This window comes from Sinohyriopsis cumingii, chromosome 16, assembly GCF_028554795.1.
Source record: "Sinohyriopsis cumingii isolate HCF-2022 chromosome 16, ASM2855479v2, whole genome shotgun sequence".
Taxonomy (NCBI): Eukaryota; Metazoa; Mollusca; class Bivalvia; order Unionida; family Unionidae; genus Sinohyriopsis; species Sinohyriopsis cumingii.
The window spans coordinates 48,276,442-48,301,057 of NC_142976.1; the positions used below are offsets into that span (position 1 = coordinate 48,276,442).

Sequence of the window (24,616 nt, forward strand, 5' to 3'; positions counted from 1 at the left end):
TTTACGCGCAAAGGGCATCATCGTAATGCCAGTGTCGTTTACATCACTCAAAATTTGTTTCAACAAAGTAAAGCCCATCGCACCATCAGTCTCAATGCGCATTACGTGGTCTTGTTTAAAAGCCCTCGAGATAAATCGGAAGTGCAAGTCTTAGCCAAACAGTTAGGAACGCCTTGGCTGACTCAGGCGTACGACGATGCCACTCAAAATCGACACTCTTATTTACTCGTCGATTTGAAACCTACGACCCCCGATGATTTGCGATTTCGTTCCCAATTGTTTCACCACTGGTGCCAAGACGGAGGGTCTGTCCTGTACACGTCTCCGTCCTCGACTTAATTTCACTCCAAAAAAAAATCTATAAAAACTTCAGACACTTTTCGTCTGTCTCACACAGTTTCAACATGACGTCCTTTCAGTCGCATCTTCCCGTCAAATTGATTCGTGCCTTGTATGGCATCAGTTGAGAAAGAAATTCACAAATACGGGCTCGTGTCTTAGAAGCTAGTCTCAGAGAAGTCTTACGATGGTTCACGGTGACAGCACGTCAATTACTACAATGGATCATTCAGATTCCTCATCAAACCAAACGCTTTTTTGATCGAAACAAAGTCGCTTTGACCCAACTGGCCGATCTCCGCATCGACACTCAAACCAAAAAACAAATCATTTTGAAACCTGGAGGGAGCGGTACTCTTGGAGGGGTCATCATTCGCTCTCTCTTAAGATGGGATCCTAATGCTCCCAAAGTTCTCCCCAAGAAAAAAGTCAAACGAAGCTCGAAGAAGAAGAAAAAGAGCCAAGGTGTCAAGACCAGGTCCCCAAGGAGACCCGTGTCTCCAAGAACTTCTCCAGTGGCGGGACCCTCCTCTTACCAGTCACCACCCCGGAAAAAGAAAAGCTCCCAGAAAAAGAAACAGAGAAAAAGTCCCCAGAAAAAGAAAAGCCCACAGAAAACTAGTCGCAAGAGAGGCACTTCGGCCAGGACGCAACCTTACACTCGCAAACCAGGACCTGCAACGGCGGTGACCGCGTCTCCGGTAGCCTCAGGTTCATTCACTTCTCCGTTGATGACACCAAGAACTGAACAATACTTGGAGACGTTGATCACACCAAGAACTTCTCCGTTGATGACTCCACGAACTTCCCCAGTGGCAGGACCCTCCGATTTAGCGGCAGTGGCTGCTGCTCACAAAGTACCTTCTCCCAAAATCAAAGTCCAAGAGAGATCGGGCATGTTACAAGGTTTAATGGATTTGTCCAAGCAAGAACTGGGTGGATTTAGTCCGTTACGTACCCCTGCACGACGTGTCATGCCGGTTCTCAAGTTAATACGACGTAAAGACAATCAGTGGCGACGCGTTCCAGTATAAAAAAGGTCTGTGACCAAGTAGGGGTATCAGGGTTTTTAGTGCTCTTGAAGACTCAAAGATGTCACCCTCCAGAAAACATCCCTCTTCTAAAACCCAAGGAAAGAAAAGGAAAGGACTACCTCCTCGTTTAGTCAAACATGGGGACATGCTATCTGTCCTGTCCAAAGCTTCTCCACACCTACGAAAAAAACTCATTCAAACAGCCTCCAAAGAGATCATCGATACTGTGTGCGAATGTTGTTTGAACGTCTTGAAAGGGACGATCCCTTTGTCTAAACACCAGAAACAATGCTTAGGCAAACATAGTCACGTTCTTCGCCAAATGGTTCAAAAGAAAATTCCCATTCGTCAAAAAAGAAGATGTTGGTCCAACATGGAGGAATTTTACCCCTCTTGTTAGGCCCATTAATGAAAGGCGTCTTGGGAACCATGTTGAAAGGACTGGTGGGAGCAAGATAAAAAGGCCCTCTGAAGTCCCAAGATCTCAGAATCGACCCCTGACATCCCATGGAAGGACGAAAACTAGCTTTAGTGCCTTACAAACGATGGATGGAATATCATCGTTGGCAAGAACAACGCACCCCGCATTTACCTCCCAATCCCAATTTGACTGAGATGTCCCAGTTACAACACGGCTTGCAGTCCTTGATGGATCGCCAAGATCAACTCTTGCAACGACTGCAACTTTTTCACCAAAAAGCTTTAGACGAAACAGCTCTACCCACTCTGAAAGATTTTAACACCTTGATGAAAAGTCCAGCACATCATCACTACCACCACCACCACCACCACTACTACCATCCCCAGGGGTTACCAGAGATGCTACCCCATGAAGACCTGAGGAAGAAGAGATAGGAGAAGTGTTTCAAACACCGTCAGCAGCTCCCATATCAAGTAAGATTGCAACATCCTTGTTGACCCGTCCCCCACACCCCAACGAGAAGAAATGAAAGCTTGGGTTAAAAAAACGATGTCCACTCCTCCTTCGACAGAAGTGAAAAAGAAAGAAGGGAAACCAGAAGTAAAAAAGAAAAGAAGACCAAAGCCATTCCATTGCGACCTCCACCACTACCTTCGACTTCTGTAGCCCATCGGACACGTAAATCCGTTTCCAAACCACCCTTTCGTCCCACCCAAAGTAGCATCCTCGAAGAGTGGGTGCCTTATTAAGAAACAAAAAAATGGAGCAGGTGTTAGCCAGCATTTACTACGATCCCTCCTATTCTGCAGGTTACGCAGGAGTTAAAAAATTGTATCGTGCTGCCAAAACGCAACTGAAAAGTCTCCATTTACCTCAAGTGCAACGATGGTTACAAGAACAAGCTACCTACACTTTACACAAATCCATTCGACGCAAGTTTTCCAGAAGTCGCACCCGAGTGGAAAGCATCGATCATCAATAGTAAGCCGACTTAGCCGATGTCTCTTATTTGGCCAGCTACAAACGCGGTTACAAATTTTTGTTTTGTGTCATCGACGTCTTTTCCAAATTTGCCTGGGTTGTGCCCTTGACTTCCAAATCGAGCAGTGAGTTAGTGCGAGCCCTGCAACGAGTGTTGAAACAAAGCGGTCGTCACCCTCTTCGATGGCAAACGGACAAAGGCACCGAATTTCTGAACCAAGCTTTCCAAAAGGAATTAAAGAAACGTGACATTCATTTTTTTACCACCGAGAATCCTGAAACCAAAGTCAGCATCGTGGAACGTTTTCAACGCACTTTGAAAGAACGCATGTGGACATATTTTACGCATCACCACACTCTGAAGTACATCAACATCTTACCGCACCTGGTGCAAGAGTACAACCAATCTTACCGTCGAAGCATCGGACGTGCCCCGCAAGAGGTGACTCCCGAGAACGAAGTGCTGGTGTCTGATCGCCTGTTTGTTACGTCCCGGACGAGGGCTGTCCCCAAGAAAAGTTGAGTGAAGGCCGTAGGAGATTGGGTACCTATTGGCAAAACCAAAGGCACTTTCGACAAAGGTCACTTACCTGACTGGACGACCGAATTGTTTCGTGTCACTGGACGAGTACATGGCCGTGATCCTGCTGTCTATAAATTGGAAGACATGAACGGAGAAGTGCTCAAAGGAACGTTTTACTTACCCGAGTTACAACATGTCACCAAAAAAGAAGACGACGTGTACGACATCGAAAGCATTCTCGAACGCAGAACCCGTAAAGTAGGCAAACGACGTGTCAAAGAAGTCAAAGTACGTTGGAAAGGATATCCACCCAGTTTTGATTCTTGGATCAACGCTTCGCAAGTCATCGACTATAAAAAGAAGTGACCATCATGCCCTTTCACACAGACGCAGCTACTACTGCTACCACTCCTTCACCCAGTTCTTCTCCGCAAGATTTACAAAACACCCCTTGTGGGTGTGGTGTGGAGAACGTGTGCCTAAAACGCAAATCGTCTTTTTCTGCCAAATCTTCGTGGTGTATTGTGTCATCGGGGCAGCCATTGCCAATCTGAGTTTGCAACAGGGAGACAAACAATTGTGGACCATTTTATTAAGCAGTTGCATCGGTTACCTGCTTCCCAATCCCTCTCTGAAATTCTCTTCCAACGGGAACAGCGGGAACCTTGTGTCCAGTGCCAGTGTCAGTCACCACTCCAACATCAACGACAGCAACCCTATTTTGGGTGGAGACACTCCTCTGACGCCCAGTAACCCCTCGGACAGCCACAGAACTCTGGAATTATGAGTCACCCTAACCAATTTTACTTAACCTTACCAAGTGACAGTTCCATGGAGGTGTTTCCCAACAACACGTTGTGCTGTTACACGGCCAAATTACCTCAGGCCATCCAATTAGATCAGGAAGCCCATTGGGAAGTGGCTTTGGTAGAAATAATTCACCCTACACAAATCCAAAACATCACTGAAAAGCAAAACACTTTTGAGGTCGAAATCATGAACGAACAATTTCAACAAGCCATGAATGAAATCGGGTTTTCAGGCGACACAAGACCAGCCACCAATCCACTCTTCAGTATCTACACCTTGAAAATTCCGTCAGGGTTTTATTTTAGTGGCCAACATTTGGTGGATACCATTGCTTACAGGTTCGAGTTAGCCTTTGGCAAAGCCCTGAACAGAATCAAAAAAATTGTCACCCTGGAGTACCATAAAGTGGCTCGTCGCTTACTGATGAAATTTCAGGATACCCAAACGTTGACCATCAGTTTTAATCGTGACTTGTTTGATATTTTAGGTGGAGACACAAAAATGGCTCCAAAATTTAAACCGAAGATCAACAGCAATACGGAATTTTACAAGTTTTTTCGATACCCTGTAGAACTGAACCAAGGACTGAATTTGATATTTGTGTACTCCGATGTGGTGGAGTATAACGTGGTGGGACACACCTCCGTGCCGTTACTGCGTGTCATTCCTTTCAAAGTGGATTCTACCACGACCAGTGACCAGGAAGATGGAAACACCTATCACGTTCACCGCGAATTTGTACATCCTCACTATTTGCCGGTCAGTAAGTCGTATTTGGACACGGTCAACATTGCTATAAAAGGAGATCTGGGACAAAATATTCCATTCACCAAAGGAAAAGTCACGGTGAAACCCCTTTTTCGAAAACGGTTATCTCACGAGTTGTAAGTCATGTATCCAGTGTACCGAGGAGTTGCTCGACAGCGAGGACACGGTTTAGGAGATATGTTGAAATCGGCTTTTCGTTCGGTAGCACCGGTGTTGAAACCGATGGTGACACGCGGATTGCATGCCTTGAAAGATGCCGCACTGACACAAGGCAAAGAATTTCTCCAAAATGTCATCATCGACAAACAAAACCCCAAAGAAGCTTTCTTAAGGGCAGGCAAAAATGTCTTGTTGCAAAGAGGTAAAGACCTTTTAGGACGACGAGAAACTCCTATAAATGCCCTGCACGCTTCAGAGTCAGGCATTCCTACTTCCCTGAAGCCACAGCAAGGACAAGGCAGAAAGAGACGACGAAGAAAACACCCTTTCACCAGACTTTACACTTCTAAAGCTAGAAAGGCAAAGAAAAGAAGAACCGTTCGAGACTTAGACGTTTTCGATTATTGAGAAACAGAAAAAAATTATGCACCGAGAGTCTTGCGCTTGTTCCAAGTCGGAATTAGATCTGTTTGCCATGCCACCCACTATGCTGACGATGCAAGAATCCCAGTGGGTGGAATTTCATCCCGTCTCCTCTTTGACGGATTGCGCTCCCATCGAGTTTGAAATCAAAGGACAACCCAAAGATTACATCGATATGAATAGCAGTTACTTGTACTTGAAAGTCAAAGTAACCGAAGCGGACTGTGACCCTCTCATTGATACGTCCAGAGTAGCTCACGTCAACAATTTCATGCATTTCTTGTTCAGTGGAGTGGACTTGTATTTGAATAACAAACTGGTCATCAGCAGCATGGATTCTTACCCTTACCGAGCGTACCTGGAAAATCTCTTGACGTACGGAAAAGAAGCCAAAAACACTCATCTGGATGCTTGCGTGGTATGGAAGCCTGACGCATTAGGTGCAAAGTTCGACAGCACTGCAATTGACGGGGATACTCAAAATTTATTGGGATTTATATAACGAAGAAAGAAAATTGCACTAAGTCGTAGTTTAGAACTGATGGATCGTTTACATTTGGACATGTGGTTACAAGAAAAGTATTTGTTGAACAGAGTGGATGTCCGCCTGAGACTGAATCGCGGCAGTGCCGCTTTCCATCTGTTCTCTAATGCTAACGATTACAAAACTGTCATCCAAGAAGCCAGACTGTACGTACGACGAGTGGAAGTGTTACCTAAAGTGGGTAACGACATCAGTCACACTTTGAGCAGAACGACCGCTAAGTATCCGATCGGACGAGTGGAAGTGAAAACCTTCACCATTCCCAGGGGACAGCGATCCATGATCGAAGATCATCTGTTCCAAGGACAGTTACCCTAACGTTTGATCCTTGGTATCGTCGAGAATACAGCCTTCAACGGAGCTGTCGATAAAAATCCTTTCAACTTTCGACACTTTGGAGTGTCCAAGGTCGAAGTCAGTCGCGATGGCAAGACCTTGTGTACCCGACCTTTCGAGCCTAACTTTACCCAGAACAATTATTTGAGATCGTACTTGTCCCTGTACGAAGCTACCGGACAGTTAGGAACCAACTCCAGTCATGGCATTACCTACGAAGATTATGCAGGAGGCTACGCTTGTGGGCTTTTGATTTCACTCCAGACCAAGGCAGCGACGAGGGACATTTCCACCCTTTAAAATCCGGCCAGATTCGAGTGGAAATTCAGTTTGCAAACCGAGACCTTGATGTAACGGTGAACGTCATCCTGTATGCAGAATTTGATAATACGATAGAAATCAGCAGTTTGAGAGAAGTCATTCTAGATTATTAAAAGTCATGGAAGACTGTTATCCCTCTTTACAAAGTGGAGAAACTTTGGGGATGGAATGTGAGGAGACTGTGGAAGAAGAAGAATCCCAAGACAAAGACGAAGAAGTTATCATGATGAAGTCAAGATGGCCAGAACAAGAAGCCCATTTAGTCTCCTGTTTTGCTACAGTCCTGGAAGATAAAATGAAAGAATTGATCAAGGAAGAGTGCTATGGATGTCAAAACGATCATCCCAGTCAAATTCAACTCGATAAATGTCTGATGTTGAGTCAAGAAGAAAAATTGGACGAGTATCTGGACGAAGCTTGGGGTCTCATCTCGAAAGAAGTCGTGTTGCATCAGTGGTATAAAGGCTTGCGTGAACATTCTTGTCCTCCGTTAACGCCTCTGGAGATCCGTCGCATCGAAACTCTCGTGAACCAGGGTCCGAAGTCAGAGCTAAACGCCTTTTACTTGTCAGATATTTTCCAAGAGAAAATCAGGATCGAATTGATCAATATCACTACCTGTGAAGAAGAAGAAAGAAAAAACACACAAAACATGGATACCTGGGAACTTTATTACCTTTTGAACCACAGTTCGTACACTGCTTCTTGGAATCCTGTCGTCTGTGCTAAAGATGAACTCCCTCATCGCAAACCTCAAGACCATCAAGCTTATGTGATCAACACGGACAACAGTCATCTCCCAGGAACCCACTGGGTAACCGTCTACTTTCCTCAAGAAGGAGGTGTGGAATATTTCGATTCGTATGGATTACCCCCTTTGGAAGACGATATCATTGACTTTATGAGAAGAAATGCTCAGACCACCCGATTCAATAATGTGAAATTACAAGGCACAGATTCCTTTGTGTGTGGACAATATTATGTGTATTTTCTGCATCATCGCAGCCTGGGTTATTCCTTAGAACATTTAGTGACTCATTTTGATCCTCGTTCTTCTTCTAGAAATGATGTGAAAGTAGATCAATGGTTTTGTGACCATTATGCTTATCTTTTGTCTCAAGCTAGGAAACGTAGTGTCCATCAATGGCCTAATGACTTCCAACAGTGGAAATCACAATTTCATTCACAACGTTGTCAGCCCTGTCCAAAATAATGTGTTAGTTGAAAAAAATGTTTGTGATTTGAAAAAAATATTTGATGTTAGATTGTTTGATTATTGTTAAAAATGTTATATTTTTTTGTTAGTGTTAAGTGATTTTGAATAAAAATGTGTTTTGAAGTAAAAAATGTCTTTGTGGTTTATTTTGCTATAGGAATCTTGATTCATGCTCTTTGCCTTCTTACTATCCCTCTCATGACATTCATTGAACGGACCGTGTAGGGATGTTTTCCTTCACGTCCGCGCTTTGACTTTAAAACTGGGCGAAATCTCCAGTCTAACCATCCTTTGTCGACTCATCCTCCTACGAAGATGTGCTCCAGACTAGCTAAGCTGAACGTCGCCTACGTGAATTTGCATAGGGTCAGACACAGTCTGATATCGAAGCCAGAAGAGATAGAGAATGTGAGAATGTTAAAAGTCACTGAAGACCTGATAGAAGAGCTCTTCAGAGAAGAAATTAACAGGGAGAAAGAAGAATGGACAGAGAAGTACAGACCCCAGAAACAGCAGAGAGAGAGCAGCAGCAGCAACTTGAACCTAACAGAGGCTTTGTCGACTGTCGTATCGATACCAAAGAGTTCTTCTTCTCTTTCCGAAGAAGCAGACCTTATCCTGGGAGAACGCCTATCGTCAGAGGAGGCCGCAATCTTAGAACCTAAAAAAGATTGCCATAGCAAACAAAAAACATCCCTTTTCAGGGCTACCCCAATATCTAGAAAAGAAATAACAAACGATTTGCTAATGTGTGTATGTAGAGTAGTGTGAATATAAAAATCACTCTTTTCTGGTGTGATTGTATGTGTTTGTGATTGTAAGCGCTCAAGTACGTTTGTGTGGATAGCAGATAATGATAATGTTTTTTTGATGTTTGACGTGTGTGAAGAGTATATTTTGGGTTTGATTTGATTGATTTGTGTATGTGGATAGTATATTTAAGTGAATAATGAAATTTTTTAAATTAGTAATGGGTAGTAAAAAAGTGAGTGTTTCTTTTAGGTCCGCGCGTTGTTTGGTCATGATCTAGGTAATATAAGTTTTGTCTTAGGGGGATGTTTCCCTTCACGTCCGCGCTTTTAGTATAAATTGAAAACTAGTCGTCAGTCGGGCTACCCATCGTTGACTCGTTAACAACAAGACAATGAATACAAGGATTGTAAAACTTCTAGAACTCCAGATGCTCCTGGAATATGCCAGGCGTATAGTGAATAAGCTGGCTGCAGAGGCCATAGTCGAAGAGGGAAGGATAAAGAAGGAAGAGGAGGATAGAAGACAGAGGGAAGAGGAGGAAAAGAAAATAGGAGAGAGGATGACTTACAATATACCAGAGACAGAGGATTGGGGTGCTGAAGCCAATCATCCTCCCTCTGCGCTACCAGTCAAAAGAGTGAAAGGAGATTGGAGTAGAAGATGCGTTTGCGGTGCCAGGCCGGGGAGGTGCAACCATTAACCAGGTGCCCTGGAGTTCACAACAAACAGCCCTTTTCAGGGCTACCCCAATCTCTAGAATAGAAATAGTAATCGATTTGCCAATGTGTGTGTATGTAGAGTAGTGTATTTATAAACACTCACTCTTTTCCTGTTAAGATTGTATGTGATTATGTATATGACTGTGTGTTTGTTAGCGATCACGTAGGTTAGTATGGATAGTAGATTATTGGGTTTTGTAATCACTCACGTATGTTTGTGTGGATAGTAGATTTGGGTTTAATTATAATGCTTTGCGTGTGTGGATAGTAGATTTTGGGTTTGTTTATTGCTGCTTCGCGTCTGTGGATAGTAGATAATATGAGATGAGAAAAGTAGGGGATGTTTTCCTTCACGTCCGCGCGTTTTAAGTGATGATCTAGGTAATATAAGATTTGAGTCTTAGGGGATGTTTTCCTTCACGTCCGCGCTTTAATTATAAGAACCCACAACGTTCGTCATTCACACCATTCTACGGAATAACGGAAAGAAGAACATGGCAACAGTGACAAGTTTATTTAACGATTTGAGACATAGCTATTTTTGGATCATGGATGGGAGTTATGTAGTAGAAAGATTGAATAAGGAAGGAAGATTTGAAGGTAGCCAGAACAATGTGAAGAGTCTTGGAGAAGCAAAAGATCTAATAGGGTGAATGATTGAGGAAGAAGTAGAAAGAATCAGAGGATTCAGTGACCCACCTTACGTGAGAGTAGGTAGTTTAAAGGAAGCCCTGGATCATGTCATAGAAGTCAGGAGCTTCCTAGAAAATAGCTTTTATTGCACTGACTGGTGGTACGTAAAGTGGGGTTTTAGCCAGTTGATAAAAGCAGAAGAACTAATTAGAGAGGTAATGAAAGTAGAAGTGATGAAGATAAAAGACAAATGGAGCAAAGAGAGAAAGGAAGAAGAGAACAAGAAGAAGAAATTAGAGTTTGAAAGACTGAATAACAACTGGATTAAGATCCAACAGAAATTCAGAGCGATGGGCCATCCTGACTGGATGACAGAGACTGAAAAGAGGAAGAAGAAAGGAATAATGGAAAAAGTGAGAACTTGGTGGAAGAAGTGGAGGAAATAGAAGCAGAAGAAGAAGAAACCCAAAGGCCCTTTTCAGGGCCACTCATAGGTCTCGAAAAGACCTTGACCTTCATTGCCTACCCCATTTTTTTATTTTAATTTTTTTTAAAAAATAGAGACCCTCCCTGTTTCAATTTTCCCATGTTCCATTTCCATAGGCCCATCAGGTCGGGACCTTATTAAAATAGGGTCCCGACCCTGTTCCATTTCCCCTTGACGCTAAACAGGCCCAAGATGTTTTTTCCCATGTTAAATTCCCTTGAGGCTAAACAGGCCCAATATTTTTTTTTCCCATGTTAAATTCCCTTGAAGCTAAACAGGCCCAGAAGATATCGCCCATGTTGAATTTACATAGAGGCTAAACAGGCCCAGGGTGGTTAATGTTAAATTTACATAGAGGCTAAACAGGCCCAGGGTGGTTTTTAACGCTAATTCCCCTTGAGGCTAAACAGCCCCACTTCACTACTACCTTGTCTCATTAAAAGCATCATTTTGTTACGCAGAAGACAGTCGTCTTGCTGCTTGCTTTCTCATTTTCTATCGTGGGCACTTTGTCACTCTCTCGCAGAGACTACGCGACAATACTTATGTCATGGCGCAAAAGAGCCACCGTAGCAAAATTACATAGCATTGCTAATGAACAGGATAAATATCAGTGCTCGTTGATGCATTTACCTCCTGCATACTATTTGATGAACAAAAAAAAAAATAATAATAAAAAATTAACGATTCAGAGCAATCCATATTTCAATTTATTCGTTTCAGTATCTTGATTAGTTTCTCCATTTTCCCGGAAATGATACAGTGTTCGACACCTCTTTATCATTGTCTAAATTTAACGGTATTTTTATGATATTCCACATTTTGTGTTCAGTGTATCAGTTTAACAACATTACTATGTTATTTCACACCAGAGCTCGTACATATGTATGGGTGTTCACTTGTATTTCTTGTTACGTTAACAATTTCCTTAGGGAAACAGGTACCGCTGTACTCCTTTCCGTGCAAACATGTAGTATATGCACGTGCACAAAGAAACAATGTATCACAGGACTCCTGCCATGACTACTGAAACCCCCATAGAAAGGGTTACTATGTACCCCAAGAGCCAGCCCAGGGCCCTTGAAGGCTGTGGGAGTGGATTCAAATAAGCCACGGAATGAAACAGCCGGGCGACTGTAAAAATCCTGAAGTGCATCTTGGCATACCAGGGGTTCGGGTCTGTCAAGATGTACAAGAGCCCGAGGAGAACAAACGGGATCACATTTTCTAGGTCATTTTGATGACAGCTGAAATTGAATATAAGGAAGAATTAATTATTTATAAATATATAAGCTCTCTCTCTCTCAAACACACACACACGCATACGCGCACAGTCGCATCATAAATGTATCTATCGTGATGCAACTTGACATGTATACTGATATAAACAAACGTTGTCTGGAACGCGGTGTCTCGACTGGTAACCAGTTATGTTAACACAGTCTTCTGCTTATTCCTGTGAGACTGGAAGGCCAGATACAACCGTAAGCTACACGTAGTGATACTGCATCAAAAGTTGAATATATCAGCTAATGTAGAATATGTATATAAATGTAAAACAATTATTTCTTGAAACTTTAACCTTTCTGAAGAAGGCGCCGCACGTGCTGAAGGAGAGTCATACTTGTCCCGTTTTTGACACGTGAGATCACAGGGACTAGTATAGTTGCTTACACGTTACCAACAAATCATACGTGTACTATATAATCCTACCAGGTACCAAATTTATTACGTTACGCGAAATGGAGCTTGAACTATCAGATTGATTTTTAAATAGGTAGCGCCAGAAGAGACAGAAGTGTCCTCCCTTGTATAATTATAAAGTATATGCATAAACTGTAGGTAAATTGTGAGCAACGATAGGATGACCCTGCGGGTGAAATGGTGCTAGTTTCCTTGTCCATATCGATGTCACGGTGTCAAAAGTTCGTTTCTCGGGCATGTTATATCCCCGCGTCTTTAAAGAAATATTAATTCTTGTACTTAATAAGCGTATAAAATCTGATATCCTAGCATTTAAATGTTACGACGACTTTACCCTCGCACTCGTTCAACATCTGGGTCATTTCTGCTCGGTTTAACATCCGCTCCTGTCCGTCGTTTGAGAGCTTGACAATCTTCCTCAGTCATAAAAGCCTTTAACAGGAAAGAAAGATCAGTGTAAATGGCGGTAATTGCTAAACAGTAAACGCTGGTTTGCTTGATTACGTTGCTTCCTTACTTTATTGAATAGAAAGCTTGGCCGGATCAGGTCTAGTGTCGGGGTCGGGGGTTAAAAAATTTCAAAAGGACCCTAACTTTCCTCGAAAGGGCACCAAAGGAAAAGAGTATGTGTATATATACCCAGAGTGTGGATAATACCTAATAAACGAGCGCAAGAATAAAAGTATGGTCAAAATTCCAGTGAATCTGTGTGTGTGTGTGTGTCTGTGTGTGTGTGCGTGTGTGTGTACATTTTGGGGTTCTTTTGTTATCCTGGGGGGTCAGGAACCCCAACCACCCCCACCCCACCCCGGATCTGCCTTCGGAAACGCGTCTGTTGAGTGTCCCCTCCCGGCCTCATTTGTCCTAAGGCTATTGATAAAGTAAAAACATAAACCTGATGGCAAAGATATAAAAAAGTTAATGATTTTTGTTTTCACTAACATATACAGTATTTATATTATTAAAATTATGAGGTATATCGGGATGAGAGGTAAACATTTCCATAAGTAAGGACATATCTGGAATCAGCCTAAGATCTATGCAAATATTTTGGTGGACCCCGGTCCCTTGTAATCTATTCTTCATCTGTCACGTGCTCATATAATCTCCACCTTATGCCATAAGAATTAAACACGATGTCACAGGATTGTAGACTGCATATCGTAATAATTTTCATGGATATAATTTCCAAGATGTGTGATCAGCTGTACACAATGACATTTTAAAAAAAAATCAATTATAAAAGCTATTTTTCTTACAATCGTGAAACCACGTATGTGTACTGCATTTTCACGCACACACGCACAAGTATACATAGCTGATTAGCTGAGTGTACTATTCATAAATTTGGAAGGGTTTAAATGCGCGTTATAACTTGTTCTATTAGAGTCATTGTTCGGTCGCTTAGCAAGTTGCACGCGATATGGAGTGCCAAATTTTGACCCAGGTTCACTGCTTTGATATTAGTTTAGAGTTCAATTTTGATTACGGGGACACACTGCACACTAATATTATCAAATGGAGTACATGGTATGCATGTTAGTATCATGGTAATTTGTTTAATAAATATATCCGAGAGACATTAATTTACTTCATAATTTTGATTACATCAAATTATTCAAAATTTCCTCTTTCTGAATTAATGAGGCTCACAGGTGGCCGAATGGTCTAAGACGTTCGCCTTTACAAATCATTCATATCTCAATTCTGTACGCGAGGGTTCGAGTGTAGACTCATCCAACGTGGCGTTAAACCCACACAACTAAACAAACTTAAATCAACGTTCATTTCATATTATTGCACTGTACTTAATTGATTGATGTTTGATTGATTATTATTTCACGGCACATTAGCACACGATAGACTGTTTGGTACTGAAGCAGCGGAAGAACATTGTTCTCTCTAGGGACACGCTAAAGCAGCTGATCACGGCTGGGCAGAGTTATCTCCTGCAATCCACATTATATCATTTCTCATATTCAGTAATTTAACAGTATTTGTTCGCAGGAAGACGCTTTTTTTTCTAAACCGCAAAATGTTTTTTCTAACATCGTATCAATTCACGGATAGGTTTTAAAGGCTCAACACACGTATACAGAATGTCAAAAGGATGATATGGTCTTATAAGGTCAGTTATGTTTACACTTGTGACCCATATTCCTAGGGTGCCAACAAATGGAATACAATTTCGGTGAATTTCTTGTGAACAATCAATCACGTACAAGCATTTGTGTTTCATTCGCTGTCGTTCCCTCTTCATCATTCTTCGCCTCCTCCTCGTCATTATCATCGTCATCGTCGTCATCATCGTCATCATCATCCTCATCTTCTTCTTCTTCGTTATCTTTTTCAAGTTCCATTTAATATCAAGTACTTAATCTTTCTCAATATTCATGATTAATGCATGCCACAGGAGAAATAATGAAACACGCTGATGTGTGCGGAGGAAGAGGTGGGGTGGGGGACTTTATGGCCTGAATGAGAAAATTATATTCTTGATTTGAACTTGACCATAGTATCAGTGGCACCACTGGTGGTGTTGGAGGGACAAAGTTTCCCCGGACGCCAGGCGAAGCTTTCTTTTGGTTGAAATTTTCATGCAATCAACCCTCACCTTCGTGAAATGGGGACAATTTTTGACACAACTGATATTTTGGAGTGGGTTTTTATGAAGATTGGCAACTGACACAAGAACTGTTATCCGTGGTGAAACAGGGGTGCCTCAAACAAACAAACGAACAAAAGAAAAAAAAAAAAAACAGCTCCGGGACGCCACTGAAGGGGTGCCACTAAAGAACATTGTCCTGGGTGCCTCAAACTCTTGCGTCACCACTGCATGGCATTCAGAAAGGAACTCAGTTTTACAAATGTTACGTGGAGATGATCAAATTCGTTGCATTTACTTCAATAATAGGTATGACTATTTGCAACCCCTCCACACTTCTGATATAAACCATGCGATCTATTTAGTAACATAAAAAAATACAACAGCCATATTACTGGCGGGTCCTCTAGTTGAGTACAGTCTCTTGATCTAAATACGTGACCTTGTAAGATAACACTTATGTGCTGGAAGTAAAGCAAATAATTTAGTCCTTATTTAAATCTGACTATCGAAAAGGAAATTTACAACATATTATCGTCATAGCACGAACTGGTGTGTAGAAATGCAGACATTAACACAGAAGATATTAATTTGTAGCTGACTGAGAGAGAGAGAGAGAGAGAGAGAGAGAGAGAGAGAGAGAGAGAAACAAACATGGGATGTGTACGTTTTGTATATTTAACATAGCTTTAACAATGTTTTCAGTCATTTCGTAACGATGTCTGCAGTGTGGCAGTTTATAGTAATGTCTAGAACTGAGGCATCATGCCGCAGACATGTAGCACCATGTCCCAGCCAGTCTCATTATCCTGGCACCAGGCCTACCAGTCATATCACTAACCTCTTTATGCTTACCGCCAAGCGAGGCAGCTGCTGCTACCAGTTGTATAAGTATATGGTATGACTCAGCCGGGGTTCGAACCCGCAAACTCCCGCATCCGAGGCGGACGATCTAACTGCTAAGGCCATCGGACGGTGAGACAGAGGGTATGGTTGGGTGGGGTGGGGTGAGTAACAAACAAATTCCATTTTCAAGACGGAAGAAACTAACAAATAACAATTGCTAACATTGAAACGTAAATAAAATATATGGACCTTAATACTGTCAGAAAATAGGAAACCTCAAAGTGTTTATATTTTGGCAGATCAGGTAGTACGCAAGGGTTCTCATGACCAAGCGAATCTAACAACACAAACATGAGTCTGGTTTAGATAAATGTTGAGATTTCCGTTTTCAAAACTTAAATAAGCGTCTCTGTGGTTAAACTGTTATTATCCTTTGAAAAAAAAATATATGACTCAGTGATACTGGTTTTTGAAAGATGAGGATATTCTTGAAGGAATTTGTATGAAGTGTTTCAAAACGTATTACGAAGATAAAGAACATCGTTAATGACTGCTAAAGTGTTTGAACTCAGGTCTGAGTTTAACACATTCCTAATCCGAAATGTTTCGGATTGGATTGAAATAATCCAAATATTTGTACCTCAGTTATAAAGTTTATTTCAGTGATGATAAAATAGTATGGCTTGGCTGTAGAAGCTGCATGATAGTTAAAACAAAACAAAGTAAACTAGTCCCTAAAACAATGGCATAGTAAGAAAGTAAATGTGGACAAAACGTTCATATTTACCTTGTTCTTATTTCTGTATCGGGCGGTAAGCAAGCTCATCAAGCATGTTTTTATAAGAACAACTCCAGCATAAAACAGAAACTGGGCAAATACGGGGTTGTCCAACGTGAGAGTCGCACCAGCCATGTCGTAGAGTAAAAGTCGCTCAGCGAAATGAATGCAAATGACTGGGCGTACGCGTTTGTGGTCGCTGAGTCAACAGAAAGCGCTCAAGGTAAGATGATATACGATACGCTTTGCGTCATGTGCAGACCGTGTACCCGTCTCACTGTTCGGTTTCGAGTGCGTCTTCTTCCGTTCTGAAAACAAACAAATAATTAGACACCTACATTAATAAATATGTATGACGAGAACAAAGACAAATGTTCAAAGTGATCTTATTAAAGCTCCTTGTGTGATTAAAGTCTTGTGACGTGCTTGCCCTATCACATATCACTGACTATTCAAAAATCAGACACAAAATCACAAACACCGCCCTGTTATCGCAGTATCAATACAAAACCATGATTGAATATAACGCGTCTATTGTCAGGAGAGCGTGTTTTTAATGGTCTTGCCGTCAGTAAGTTAAATCACAAATTTCACATTCTACCAATCTAACAAAAGTTTGAAAGAAAGGAAATTATTTGTTTGGGGCTTTTTTATTTTAAAACGACTGACATTAATCGTTATTGGAAATAATCAAGATGTTATGTTTAAACAATTTTCAAATATTTAGTCTATAATTAAGATGTACCACTTCATTCCGAAGCGAAGTCGCTCGAAATTCCATCATTTTCCGGAGTGTTCCAAAATAAGTTACTTAATGCATTCGACATTTTCCGCTAGTGACTAATCTAATAACAACACCATTTGCACAGGATGGACAAACTGATTCGAGACGATTTGGTTTAAAGGTATTTTTATTGTCACTAATGTTTACAAATAGGGTCGGGCTACAAGTTCGCACAACTTAGAATAAACCCTTTCCCTACAATCGATATGAAATGTACATGGAGAGCAGCAGTACATTGATTATTTCATACAATTATAAGAAACGATACCTGATTCAGATGAGAGAGAGAGAGAGAGAGAGAGAGAGAGAGAGAGAGAGATTAGTATATAAACTAAAATGAATTCAGTTGTTAAAATTAAGAAATTAATGCCTTTGTTGTTTAACATTAAAATCAGCTGTAATTAACTGAGTGGATAAATCAAATTGTGAATACTCCTTAATGATGTGAAGCGTCTGGTTTCTTTAATATATGTTTGGAACAAATAAAAAATAAAACTTATTACTTTCGTTGTAAAGTCAGCTGATCCGGATAACAAATTATCAGTAGTCTCGGGCACATGGAGATGCTTTAGACTCTTAAAAAATTTCCTGCACTTTTCAGCATAGTATTTGCGATAAATATGTAATTGTATGGACTTTATTATCACCACACGCACATAATGGACTCTATCTTCAATGATTGGAATATAAATCATTCTGTAAATCACTACACTTATTTATAATTCTAATATTGCAGAAAGGATGATTTTCTGTTTTCAACGAATAAATAAATAGGTACTTATCACCTCTTTGTCTGTCTTACTTCTGGAGATAGAAGTTTTATTTTCTGCTCACTTTTTAAAGAACCTGGGAGAGATTTCCAAACATAGAATGAAAGAGTGCAAGAACGAATTTCATCTGTTTTTTTTCGAGCCTGGCATTATTGCGATTAAATCTGTTCCTATTTCTAAGGTTATACCTGTTTGTTTTACCAACAATTGATGGTAATAAGCCAGCAACACTAGAAGGAGAGACTCCATGTACAAGTTTATGAAAATTGTTTGATGTGATTTAGATTTTTGACGTAGCGTTAACAAAATTTCAGTCATATCGCTACGATGTCTGCAGTGATGTCTAGAACTAGAGTATCTTGCCGCAGATATGTAGCATATGTCCCACCCAGTCACATTATTCTCATACCAGGCCGACCAATCATAGCACTAACCTCTTAATGCCAGGGAAGTCATTTCAACTTTTTTTTGGGGGGTGGGGGGGGGGTGTCGGGAGGACAAAACGTGACGGGTTTGTTAATTTTCGTATGTAGGCTGCAGCAATTTCACAGCACTTGCAAATTCGGGGGGGGGGGGGGGGGCAAATGCCCCCACCCCACTGACGTCCCTGCTTAATGCCAAGGCCTACTGTCATGACTAATCGACATCCGTTTATAAATCAGTGTTTAGTATATATAGTATATTTCGTACCCTGGTCTTGTATAAGATGAATTCGACGATTTGCTATAATCCTGGCCCTCGTCTTACATGATCTGAATTTGACGATTTTCTATAATCCTGGCCCTCGTCTTGTACGATCTAAATTTGACGATTTGTTATAATCTTGTCCCTCGTCATGTATGATCTAGATTTGACGATTCGCTATAATCTTGGTCCTCGTCTTGCATGATCTGAATTTGACGATTTGTTATAATCTTGGTCCTCGTCTTGTATGATCTAAATTTGACGATTTGCTATAATCTTGGTCCTAGTCTTGTATGATCTAAATTTGACGATTTGGTATAATCTTGGCCTTCGTCTTGCATCATCTGAATTTGACGATTCGCTATAATCTTGGTCCTCGTCTTGTATCATCTAAATTTGACGATTCGCTATAATCTTGGTCCTCGTCTTGTATGATCTGAATTTGACAATTTGTTATAATCTTGTCCCTCGTCATGTATGATCTAAATTTGACGATTCGCTATAATCTTGGTCCTCGTCTTGTATGATCTGAATTTGACGATTCGCTATAATCTTGGCCTCCGTCTTGCATGATCTGAATTTGACGATTTGTTATAATCTTGGTCCTCTTCTTGCATGATCTGAATTTGACGATTTTTATAATCTTAGTCCTCGTCTTGTATGATCTAAATTTGACGATTCGCTATAATCTTGGTCCTCGTCTTGTATCATCTAAATTTGACGATTCGCTATAATCTTGGTCCTCGTCTTGTATGATCTAAATTTAACGATTTGTTATAATCTTGTCCCTCGTCATGTATGATCTGAATTTAACGATTTGTTATAATCTTGGTCCTCGTCTTGTATGATCTAAATTTGACGATTTACTATAATCTTGGTCCTCGTCTTGTATGATCTAAATTTGACGATTTGCTATAACCTTGACCCTCGTCTTTTATGATCTAAATTTGACGATTCGCTATAATCTTGGTCCTCGTCTTGTATGATCTCAATTTGACGATTCGCTATAATCTTGGTCCTCTTCTTGCATGATCTAAATTTAACGATTTGTTATAATCTTGGTCCTCTTCTTGCATGATCTAAATTTGACGATTTGTTATAATCTTGGTCCTCTTCTTGCATCATATGAATTTGACGATTCGCTATAATCTTACTCCTCGTCTTGTATGATCTAAATTTGACGATTCGCTATAATCTTGGTCCTCGTCTTGTATGATCTAAATTTGACGATTTGCTATAATCTTGGTCCTCGTCTTGCATGATCTAAATTTGACGATTTGTTATAATCTTGGTCCTCTTCTTGCATGATCTAAATTTGACGATTTGTTATAATCTTGGTCCTCGTCATGTATGATCTAAATTTGACGATTTGTTATAATCTTGGTCCTCTTCTTGTATGATCTAAATTTGACGATTCGCTATAATCTTGGTCCTCGTCTTGCATGATCTGAATTTGACGATTTGTTATAATCTTGGTCCTCGTCTTGTATGATCTAAATTTGACGATTTGCTATAATCTTGGTCCTAGTCTTGTATGATCTAAATTTGACGATTTGGTATAATCTTGGCCTTCGTCTTGCATCATCTGAATTTGACGATTCGCTATAATCTTGGTCCTCGTCTTGTATCATCTAAATTTGACGATTCGCTATAATCTTGGTCCTCGTCTTGTATGATCTGAATTTGACAATTTGTTATAATCTTGTCCCTCGTCATGTATGATCTAAATTTGACGATTCGCTATAATCTTGGTCCTCGTCTTGTATGATCTGAATTTGACGATTCGCTATAATCTTGGCCTCCGTCTTGCATGATCTGAATTTGACGATTTGTTATAATCTTGGTCCTCTTCTTGCATGATCTGAATTTGACGATTTTTATAATCTTAGTCCTCGTCTTGTATGATCTAAATTTGACGATTCGCTATAATCTTGGTCCTCGTCTTGTATCATCTAAATTTAACGATTTGTTATAATCTTGTCCCTCGTCATGTATGATCTAAATTTAACGATTTGTTATAATCTTGGTCCTCGTCTTGTATGATCTAAATTTGACGATTTGCTATAATCTTGGTCCTCGTCTTGTATGATCTAAATTTGACGATTTGTTATAACCTTGACCCTCGTCTTTTGTGATCTAAATTTGACGATTCGCTATAATCTTGGTCCTCGTCTTGTATGATCTCAATTTGACGATTCGCTATAATCTTGGTCATCTTCTTGCATGATCTAAATTTGACGATTTGCTATAATCTTGGTCCTCGTCATGTATGATCTAAATTTGACGATTTGTTATAATCTTGGTCCTCTTCTTGCATCATATGAATTTGACGATTCGCTATAATCTTACTCCTCGTCTTGTATGATCTAAATTTGACGATTCGCTATAATCTTGGTCCTCGTCTTGTATGATCTAAATTTGACGATTTGCTATAATCTTGGTCCTCGTCTTGCATGATCTAAATTTGACGATTTGTTATAATCTTGGTCCTCTTCTTGCATGATCTGAATTTGACGATTCGCTATAATCTTGGTCCTCGTCTTGTATGATCTAAATTTGACGATTTGTTATAATCTTGGTCCTCTTCTTGCATCATATGAATTTGACGATTCGCTATAATCTTACTCCTCGTCTTGTATGATCTAAATTTGACGATTCGCTATAATCTTGGTCCTCGTCTTGTATCATCTAAATTTGACGATTTGCTATAACCTTGACCCTCGTCTTTTATGATCTAAATTTGACGATTCGCTATAATCTTGGTCCTCGTCTTGTATGATCTCAATTTGACGATTCGCTATAATCTTGGTCCTCTTCTTGCATGATCTAAATTTGACGATTTGCTATAATCTTGGTCCTCGTCATGTATGATCTAAATTTGACGATTTGTTATAATCTTGGTCCTCTTCTTGCATCATATGAATTTGACGATTCGCTATAATCTTACTCCTCGTCTTGTATGATCTAAATTTGACGATTCGCTATAATCTTGGTCCTCGTCTTGTATGATCTAAATTTGACGATTTGCTATAATCTTGGTCCTCGTCTTGCATGATCTAAATTTGACGATTTGTTATAATCTTGGTCCTCTTCTTGCATGATCTAAATTTGACGATTTGTTATAATCTTGGTCCTCTTCTTGCATGATCTGAATTTGACGATTCGCTATAATCTTGGTCCTCGTCTTGTATGATCTAAATTTGACGATTTGTTATAATCTTGGTCCTCTTCTTGCATCATATGAATTTGACGATTCGCTATAATCTTACTCCTCGTCTTGTATGATCTAAATTTGACGATTCGCTATAATCTTGGTCCTCGTCTTGTATGATCTAAATTTGACGATTTGCTATAATCTTGGTCCTCGTCTTGCATGATCTGAATTTGACGATTTGTTATAATCTTGGTCCTCTTCTTGCATGATCTAAATTTGACGATTTGTTATAATCTTGGTCCTCTTCTTGCATGATCTGAATTTGACGATTCGCTATAATCTTGGTCCTCGTCTTGTATGATCTAAATTTGACGATTTGTTATAATCTTGGTCCTCGTCTTGTATGATGTAAATTTGACGATTCGCTATAATTTTGGCGCTCGTCTTGTATGATGTAAATTTGACGATTCGCTATAATGTTGGCGCTCGTCTTGTATGATGTAAATTTGACGATTCGCTATAATCTTGGTCCTCGTCTTGTATGATTTAAATTTGACGATTTTCTATAATCTTAGACCTTGTCCTGTATGATCTAAATTTGACGATTTGCTATAATCTTGGTCCTTGTCTTGTATGATCTAAATTTGACGATTCGCTATAATCTTGGTCCTCGTCTTGCATGATCTAAATTTGACGATTTTCTATAATCTTGGTCTTCGTCTTGCATGATCTAAATTTGACGATTTGCTATAATCTTGGTCCTCATCTTGTATTAAATTTGACGATTTTCTATAATCTTGTTCCTCGTCTTGTATGATCTGAATTTGACGATTTGCTATAATCTTGGTCCTCGTCTTGTATGATCTAAATTTGAGGAATATTGATGCCTTCTAATTTCTTAATTTCTCACGAAGATTGCATTTGTCTAGACCCTAGGGATTATATTCAATTTTTAAAATGTTTTGGAACGTTTAGCTTACAAGACAGATTGAACTGATTTTCCCGGTGCAGGGGTCAACATTCACAGGCACATTGTGCACGCAAATATTATTTCTTTGCGAGTATTGCTCAGGGTAGTCACATTTTTGTTTCCAATATGCTTATTGAAGACTCGATTTTAGAGACTTGCTTGTCCTTCTGAACCAGTGTTGTCGTACTAATGGGTAAAATTGTGATGTGTATGAGTCGGTACATGTCTAGCCAACGCTGATCAACAAAGTGAGTGAGCGTTTATTCAATGGCCTTTTCAATGTCCGGTGTTAAGACCTCAATAAATGCAGGTAATATTTCCCCCATGATTTGTGGCCTTGTAGGCAATCTCTCACAGCACTACCCATATCCACATGTAAAGAAGCACCTTCTCCAATGAAATTCATGTTATATTTGTCCTTTTTGCATTATGAATAATAGCTGGTGAATTGCTCTGGATACAGTCACTGTTATCACTGTTGGAACCTTTATGGCGAGGCTTGTACGTATTGTACATGCAGGTGCGTGTGCAAAGAATGAAACGTGAAAAATACTGCTTAAATAAGATAACGAATAAACTTTTGTTTCACGTTTTCTCAGTGATACATTATAATGTTATTTTTCAGAACCACAGTTGTAGAGAATGTGCTTATATCAATGTAGCACAATAGATTTTCATTGCCACACCTTGCAATTTAGGAAATGAAGAGACATAGGCCCGCTTTTTTAGCGGACCTGAGAAGTTTGAAATTAAATAAGTTTGCGTTCATATGGTAAATAATATACTTGACATTTTGCTTTGGTTTCCTATTACAATTTATTTATATTTGGAATAAAAGGAATATATAATAATGCACATAAAAGGATCACCTACCGTATCCGACATAGCGTGGTTTTGGCTTATTCTGTTTTCAACGGTGACGTAATCAAATCTTGTGTTTTAGCTTTCGACTGAAATCGTTTGACTCTTGGACATCGCCGTTCAACAGCAGATTACTTTGTACTCTTGTAAAAAATGGCCACGTTACTCGAGGAAGAAAATTCATGGAATTTATTGTGTGTGTGTGTGTGTGTGTGTGTGTGTGTTATTTATATTTTTAAAGTAGATTAACAATTTTAGTCTTATCGCTAGGTTGTCATCATTGTGACAGTTTATAGTTATTGTCTCGCACAGGGGAATCACTGGCACAGGAGCATCATGCCACATACATGTAACTCGATTTTCCACTCGGTCACATTATCTTGACACCAGGCCGACCAATCCTATCACTAACCTCTTAATGGTGAGCGCCAAGCGAGGGAGATAACTTATACGTGTCATTGCTTTAAGTTTAGGGTATGTCCCGGCCGGGGATTGATCCCGCGACCTACCGCATCAGAGGCTGACCGTCTCACCAGTTAGGCGTTCTGCTCTAATTTTGTTAAGAATCTTCGATATAATCTAGCTTCAAAGGCACCCAATGCTGTTTAGGACCAATATCTTTCAAGAATCAGCATTATTCAGGTTATTTGGCATTTACATTTTTTTTTGTATGTAACGGCATCATTAGCACTTTATAGGTCAATTGTCACATTGTGGTATTTACTCTAGACCAGTGTTTCTCAAACTGTTTTGTCTTGCGGAGGACCAAAAAGATCTAAATTTCACGGCACACCTGAAAAGATTTAACATTTTGTGTGGTAAAAAACTTATTTATTTTTACATATATATTTAATTTTAAATTTAATGTGAAGGATGTGCCAGCTTTAGAGAGCAAATCAGATTGAAGCGAGGCTCCAAAGTCGACAAACAAGCGCGCATTTCATCGTCGATTTTAAGAAGTCTTTCTCTTTTTCAATTTGATTTCAGTAAATG

General features: G+C 40.1%; 1 protein-coding gene across 1 annotated transcript; it reads right to left on the minus strand.

Moving 5' to 3' along the window:
• Positions 1-11,164: 11,164 nt before the first annotated feature.
• On the minus strand, positions 11,165-16,661 carry LOC149780368 (microsomal glutathione S-transferase 1-like). Its single transcript, XM_089937268.1, has 3 exons — positions 16,410-16,661; positions 12,506-12,603; positions 11,165-11,714 (listed from the first exon to the last, which is right to left on the minus strand). Exons 1-3 carry the CDS (start codon positions 16,533-16,535, stop codon positions 11,471-11,473), a joined length of 468 nt encoding a protein of 155 aa, XP_089793394.1. The 5' UTR covers positions 16,536-16,661; the 3' UTR covers positions 11,165-11,470.
• Positions 16,662-24,616: the final 7,955 nt, after the last annotated feature.